General features: G+C 42.9%; 2 protein-coding genes across 2 annotated transcripts; both read right to left on the bottom strand.

The window, feature by feature from the left end:
• Positions 1–1785: 1785 nt before the first annotated feature.
• LOC139729438 (uncharacterized) lies at positions 1786–5019 on the bottom strand. Its single transcript, XM_071640364.1, has one exon. The coding sequence runs from the start codon at positions 5017–5019 to the stop codon at positions 1786–1788; it is 3234 nt and encodes a 1077-aa protein (XP_071496465.1).
• A 1364-nt stretch (positions 5020–6383) lies between these two features.
• On the bottom strand, positions 6384–7214 carry LOC139729437 (erythronolide synthase EryA2-like). Its single transcript, XM_071640362.1, has one exon. It carries the CDS (start codon positions 7212–7214, stop codon positions 6384–6386), a length of 831 nt encoding a protein of 276 aa, XP_071496463.1.
• Between the last annotated feature and the right edge of the window lie 251 nt (positions 7215–7465).

Genomic DNA, 7465 nt, shown 5'->3' with positions numbered 1-7465 from the left:
CATTGATTTAAGGAAAACACACAACACTGCAAGATGTATGATAGAAAATTTAAAATGTAGGCACAATGTTATTTACAAACTTACTAGTATTCATCAATTAATGTTGTATGGAAAATAATATTATTTGATATACATCTATTGGCATCATTGCATTCGTGCGAATGATATTTTCCAGTTGGATCATGAATTTCTACAAGTAACTGTCTATGAAATAAAAAGTAAAAGACAGGCAAAATAATCCTGTCCTGTTAAACAAATTTACTAAAGTTGATTGTTACATCTGTAGAAAAAAAAATAAAAGGGAGTCACATTTCGATTACAATACAGTCATGTATGTAATATTTTCACAATGTACAAGAAACACACGTAGGAAAATTATGCACTCATCTTCAAATATATAGTTGAAGTAAATCAAACCTGTATGACATCGTACAGTCAAAAATACAATATTTTGTAACTGTACAACAAAATCAAACTAGACTAATGAAATGAGAACAAATCTCACATACGTTCTTAAAGTATTACGCAGGCAAATATTACAAATTGGTGTTAAGTGTTACATAACGACATTATACATTGTTTTGTCAAGAAAGTAACAGTTTGGCTAGATAAAATAGATACTACCTATCGATGAAGATCTAGATATCTATCTACAAAGGAAATTCCAACAACCATAAATTTGTTTCCACATCTCTTTACTGCCAAAAAACAAACAAACAAACAAATAATGTCTAAAAAAAGAAACGAATACAATATCTTAAACATCTCGCCACAAGGGTAAGTATTTCACCACCAAAATGAACAAAAAAATCAGGACCTTTCTCCCCGGCATGATGAAGAAAGTTACAAGGGTTTTTTTTTTTTTTTCGATATGCCACGTGCACATCATTTGTGTCATCCTTCATTGATACAACGTGCATGGTCACCTTATCCCTATTTAGAAGTACATTATCGTATACAGAAGTAGATCGCCAACATTATGTACCTAGAAAAAGGTAAATTTGCACATTCACAAATGCTTTATTCATTTATTTCGGTGAAATACAAATGGAATTTCAGTATTATTGTAGGAGCTGCTTTGTGTCATTAACTGAGATCATTTTGTCATCAGTGTGCAGTAGGAGGTTATGAATATCAAGCAAGATTTGTGCCAAAATAATCTCTTCACAGTTGACAGAAAACAAGTACTTTATGAGGATAACATGCTCCGGCAAACACATACCTTGTAGAAAGGTGTTTCAGAGAAAACACTCGCGATGACAATTTGTACAAATGATCCATATGGGAATCTACGTGAAAGGCATGAAAATCATGTAAAAATGACAATCTGTGTGAATTTGCACAAACATGGCAAATATGACATGAAAGCATCTTTATGCAATTTTACTTCCCGTCTTATAAAGAACGGTTCGCACAGTGTGGGATATATGACAGGTAAACCAAAAAACAAACAAACAAACAAAAACATCAAGAAACAAGGATGAATATAAGAACGGTGCAAAATAAATACAACTGACAAATGCGCTGAAGAAAGGAAACCGGACACGTCGGTCTTTAACCGCTGAATTGTGATTTTAGAAAATTAATGCAAAGACTGCTCGTAGAAAATAATGTCGAGATAACTAGTTACATGGATATATGGATAGAGCGCCTGCTACAACATACACAGTTATTTCGTACAGAAAAATCAAGTTGTAAGACAGTGTAGAACATAAGAATCAAACTTTACTCGACAGAAATGTACGATGGAAGGAGAAAAAGAAAGACTGCTGTAAATATGTGCAATTACTGTTGCCAGAAGCGAGTTAGAGGGCGCTTGTGTTTACTCTGAGAGCTATTTTCTGACTTCTTCATGACCGCCATGATCTCTTTCAGAACTGGTTTTTGGGCAGAAAGAATGTACATGTGCTTGCCAGCCAGAATGATCTTTTGAAATCGTGCGCTTTGTTGAATCTCCTTCTTCCAGTCATCCAGGTTTGGGGAGATGAAATCATCATCCTTGCCTCCTAACACGGTCAGGCTGCAGTGTAGCTTGTCTCTGTGGGCATGTCGGTACTTCTTACAAATGAGGATTGCTGCTTCAATGCTTGTAATGAGTGCATTTTTCCGACGAGCGGCGCTCAATTTGGAAGGCTCGAAGAAACTGAATTTGAAGTGGGAGCTATTTGCTGTCGGAGGTCTCGATGAATCAGCATGGCTGTTGACAATGCGCTGCATCTTGCGATATGTCTGTCCATTTTGCTTCAGATCATCCGGACGGGGATATTCCAGAGTTGGCGAGTACCATGAGCTGACGAACAGGTGGGCGGGAGAGAGGTTGTAGTTATCTCTGAGGTAATGCGCCATTTCAAAAGCGATGAGTCCACCGATACTATGTCCAAAGAATACAAAATGACCTCGAATAAGGGTTGGCAAAATCACTTCTGCAAGCTTCGAGATAATTTCTTCAAGATTCTGTAGTGGCTTCTCTTGTTCTCTGCGTTCCCATCCAGGCATTTGAATGGTGATCATCTGGATGTTTCGGTCAGCTAGCTGGTGCCTCCAGGTGGAGAACATAGTTGGACCTTCACCAACAGAAGGGAAGCATATTAGTTGTGCTGATGGTGCATCCACGTTCTCATCTATATCAAGCCAAAAACCATCCTGTGGACCCGAAGTAGGACTTATCGTTGTTTCTTCTTTTCCATTCATCTTATCAGACATGACGCGTGCGTAGATGATCTCTGCCAGACGTTTGAAAGTTAACGTTTCATTTAGGAACGTTATTGCACTCAGGGTGACGCCGAATTGGTCATGGATGTAATTGCTCAAGTCTGTTGACAGGTGAGAGTCTAGTCCGAGAGACATGAGCGTCGTTTCTGGAGAAATTTCCCCACTGTAACCAAGCGTGTTGGACAGACTTGCAGCTAGAGAAGTGATAATCAAGGACTTGGCTTCGTCAGGATTTTTCTGCTTGATTTGCCTTTGGCTGTCACTTTCCATATGTTGAGTGTTCGCCTCAGGTGGTAACAATGACTTCATGATGGAGAATGAACCTCCGGGGTCGGAAAAATGACATGAGGTCAAAACATGCAAAGCTCTTGCATATCGCAATGTGTCAAAGAAACCTGCTACTCCAATGACAGTGTGATCAGAAGAGATAATGCCTTCCAACACGTTGAAGATTTCTGAAGGAGCTACACTGGCAAGACCCAAATTTTCCCATTCCTGTATGAGACCTTCCCTCGCTGCGAATCCCTCGGAACTGATCACACCAGGTAGCAGTGATGTTGCAGGCAGCCCTAGATTTCGTCTCATTGTGCAAACTGACGAAAGAAACCTGTTAGCAGCACTGTAGTTCCCTTGGCCTCTGTTGCCGATCATCTCTGCTACTGAAGACACCATTACAAAGTACTTTAGCGGGAAGTTGAGCTTCGTGGTTAGCTGATGAAGGAGCAACGCACCATATCCCTTCGTCATCATGACAATATCCCAGATTTCCTTAGTCAGATTAGGCAGATATGCGTCGCTGTATCCCGTTGCAGAATGAAAGACTCCCTCCAGTTGGTGGTCTCTGTCATTTTTTATAGTTAGTAGCGCCGTTTCAACGTCATGAGGCGAGCCGATGTCAACTGCCATGTGCGTGATTTGAACTCCGATGTCTTCAAGCACCTTGAATCGCCTGGACGATTCATCAGGTGGATTGTTACGTGACAAAATGTAAATATGTCTTGCCCCGCAGCGCGCAAGCCACTCGACTATCGCGAGACCGAACCCTTTTGACGCTCCTGTCACGAGGTAAGAAGCTTCTGGATTGGCACTAACTGTGGTGGTTTCGAATTCTAGAGAAGCCGGAATAGTGCTTTTGTCAATATGGACGGTGACATTTTCTATTGAAGCAAGCACCTGAGACAATGTGGAAATAGGAGAGGATATGTATGTCGGGTGCATATGTGGGTTACAGCTTTCTGGAGTGTCGAACAGGCGGAGAAGCGTTGATATTGCATCTTCGAATCCATTCAGCTGTCCAAAGTGATTGTCACAAACAACGAAGTAAGAGTTCGAAGGAACAAGAGTCATCTTCACTGCGATTGGCGTTTGTCCACCGATCTGAATAACCGTTCCAAATCGGTGAAGCTTGCCTGCAAGTGTGGTAAGAGTTCTCCTATCCATGGGAATTTCTCCAGAGAGTACGAGCACGTCAGCTGACAAATTACTGACATGAACATCAAGATTATCATCAGACACCTGCATGATATGTTTATCCCCGAGGAACCTTGTCTGCTCTGAAATTAGCCACTCCGAGTTTGAGTAGACGTACACCGTAGCACCTTTCTCTAGGGCTATTTTTGTTGCCGCAAGACCAACATGATCATGTTCAGACCCAATGTACACAATAACCGTGCTCTTGGCTGTCGACTTCAAAGCATTTTGAAGAGCAAGAAAACAAGAGAAGTATTCCTTGACGATGTTGACAGCTCTGACAGGGGTGATATTGGCAGGGACAGGTATCACTTCTGATGCTCGTGCACTAATGGCGAATGGCATGTACTCGCCTGTGCGGAATCCGATCACTGTTCCATTTTGTCCATATCCAGTGCTTTCATCACTTCTCGTTATATCTCCCGCGAAAAGGTACCCACATTTGATTGGATCATGCTCAAGCTGTTGGACACAAAATGCCATGACATTTACTAGGATCTCGCTGTCATACGCATAATCGCGTGGTCCATCTGTCTGTTCAATAACCAATCGCTTATGAGTCATCGTTTTTCTCAAGTTGATGCAGCATCTGCTTGGCCTTGCAGGAGATGTGAAGCTTGACATGGACTGAACTTCCACTCGCTGTGCGTACAGGTCGAATGCAAACCCTGTCTTGGTGCTCTGACCATGGTCCGCTTGTTTTCGTCGTAACGCTATATTGTCTTCCGCGGATGTTGGTGTTTTCATGAATTGAAAAAGCCACAGACCAGCTTCTTTATAGTCTTGTGAATAAGGTAGATCTACAGTTGTGACATTGAATTCTGGATCTTCATGCATTATCGTCATGCCCAGAGATGAAGTAGGGGCCATCAGTGGTTGAATTTGATCACTTTCAATCACGGAATTGGCGCCACGGGTAATAATCCAACATCGAGGTTTTGTTCCCGAATATTGTGATGTTAGAACACGATATAGACTCAGTGGTCCTAGTGCTGAAATTTGTTGGGCATCTGAGAAATTTCTTTCCCGATGAAATCGATGCTGTCATACTGCTGAACATCTAGAGCTGAAAGTATGATAACATGGTCAAGTCCTTCTAGTGTTCGCAACAATTCTTCGAAATCTCGCTCCAGGTCATCTGAATTCCATGGATCAAAGACTGTTATCTTCTCAACCTCCAAACATTTGATTAGCTCGGAGTACAAACCTAACTTGTCTTTCACAATAAGAACTGACCCAGAGACGCCATTCTTGACTTCTTTGGTCGAAGACTGAGTTGTAGATTCTGTGCTCTCCTCCATGGAAGAACCAATGATTGGCAACCACTCCCTACTCCAGAGCTGTACCTTTCCCACTGACTCGTTGTTCACTCTTTCAAACGTCATGTTGTGAACGCGGGTGAACACTTGCTTAGTTGCTGCGTCAGCTAAAACAGCTTCCCCGTACATGACGCCATCCACATCAAACATACTGATGTGCATTATCATTTTGGTTGGAGCTCTGCCCATGACATGCATCTTTTCCACCGTATGCGGAACCTGAAATGGGACTCTCAGTGGAATGTTTTCTTGCAGCGCCCTTTCTTTCTGGCGAAATATTTCAGAACCTCCAAATGCTTGGAAGATGCAGTCGAAGAGAGCAGGATGGAAACTGAAGTGCTTACAGTCCCGCAAGATGACTTCTGGCACGGAAAGATGGACGACAGCTTCCATGTAGTCATGACTGAAAGAGATATTATCAATGCCTCTGAAAGCCTCACCTAGCTGAAAACCGTGCTGCCAAAGTTCGTCGTAGAATTCGATCTGTTCAACCTTGTGAGGGTACTTTCGCTCTATGGTGTCCGGTGACAGCCGCACAAACTTGGAGACTTCTTGCAACGGTTGGATTGAATTGCAGGCATCACTTGAAACGTCTACTTCAGCCAAGCTGTTCAGATTCCAAGCGTTTGCAGTCTTGTTGAAGCTCCGCAAGGAGAAAAATGCCTTTCTCATCCCCGTTTCCAGACTGATTTCTATTGGCTGTTGGTCTGGAGCGAAGATGAATTTCTCGAATGTCACATCCTTAAATGTGATTAGATCAATGTCAGGACAGATCTCTCTCGTGGCCGCCAGCATTGTTTCTACGTAAACTGCCGCTGGAACAATGACACTACCTTGGAGCTTGTGATCACGGAGCCATGGTTGGGAATTTTGTGAATACTTTTAACGCCAGACGTTTGGTGAAGTGTCATCGCTTAGGTGTGAGACAAGCAGACGTTTTCCGAGCAGAGGGTGATTTTTGACAGGAAACAAAAAGGTTTTCTCCGCTTTCTGCGTTATACCTGAACAAAACACATGCTGCCACGGATATGTCGGAATAGATACAACCTCGTACGGCAGATCTTTAAAGAGATTAACGTGTTCAATCGGGTAGCCTGCGACATGCAGTCTCGAGATCGACCGCAGAAGATTGTGCATATCATTCGCATGCGTGTTGGTATCCGCAGGTCTCTGCAGGGTTCCCGAAACTACCACATCGCTTTTGCTGGCAGATGTTCTGACCGTGTCCTTTATAGAAGATGATAAGACTGGATGCGGGCCGATCTCAAGGAAGCAGTTATAACCATCAAGTAGAAGCTTCTCGATGGCAGCCATAAATCTAACAGGGGACCTAATGTTCCTCCACCAATATGAGCCAGTGCTGACATCGTTCTGGTCCAAGTACTTGGTTGTGACGGTAGACACGAGTGGGACCTTAGGTGCATTCTTGAGACTGTGCTTCCCTGCAACGAAGTTAAGATACTTCACTTTTGCTAGGAAAGGCTTGCGTATCTTTTCTTGCTGAAAGCTGTGGAAAGCGTTGTTTACTTTAAGCGTTATGCACCGTATTCCTTCTTTACCAAGATCTCCCGTAAACGCATCAAGTGCCTTTGTGTTTCCTGAAACGACTATCTGCCTCGGACCGTTGATTGCTGCTACATCAATTTCATTTACGCATTTACTGTTTTTTAGGCGTTCTTCAATTTCCGCAACGTTATGCAAGATGGCCGCCATGGTCCCTTCTCCGCTCGTTTTCTTCAGCTGACAACCTCTGGTGTAGATAAGACGGACTGCCTCTTCAAGAGTCAAGTAGCCAGCGGCATGAGCTGCTGCCACCTCACCGACGCTGTGGCCCACGATTGCGTCCGGAATAATTCCTCGGGAACGGAAGAACTCAGTAAGGCCAATTTGTACAGCACAGAGACAGGGTTGTACAATGTCTGGAGATATGATAAAATCAACAGGAACAATGAATTACAGTTTGT

This window comes from Diadema antillarum, unplaced genomic scaffold (genome assembly GCF_040938485.1).
Source record: "Diadema antillarum isolate AM-2024a unplaced genomic scaffold, OU_Dant_1.0 seq00000239_RagTag, whole genome shotgun sequence".
Classification (NCBI taxonomy): domain Eukaryota; kingdom Metazoa; phylum Echinodermata; class Echinoidea; order Diadematoida; family Diadematidae; genus Diadema; species Diadema antillarum.
Note: the sequence above shows the minus strand (reverse complement) of the source record. Positions and strands in the feature narration are given on the sequence as shown.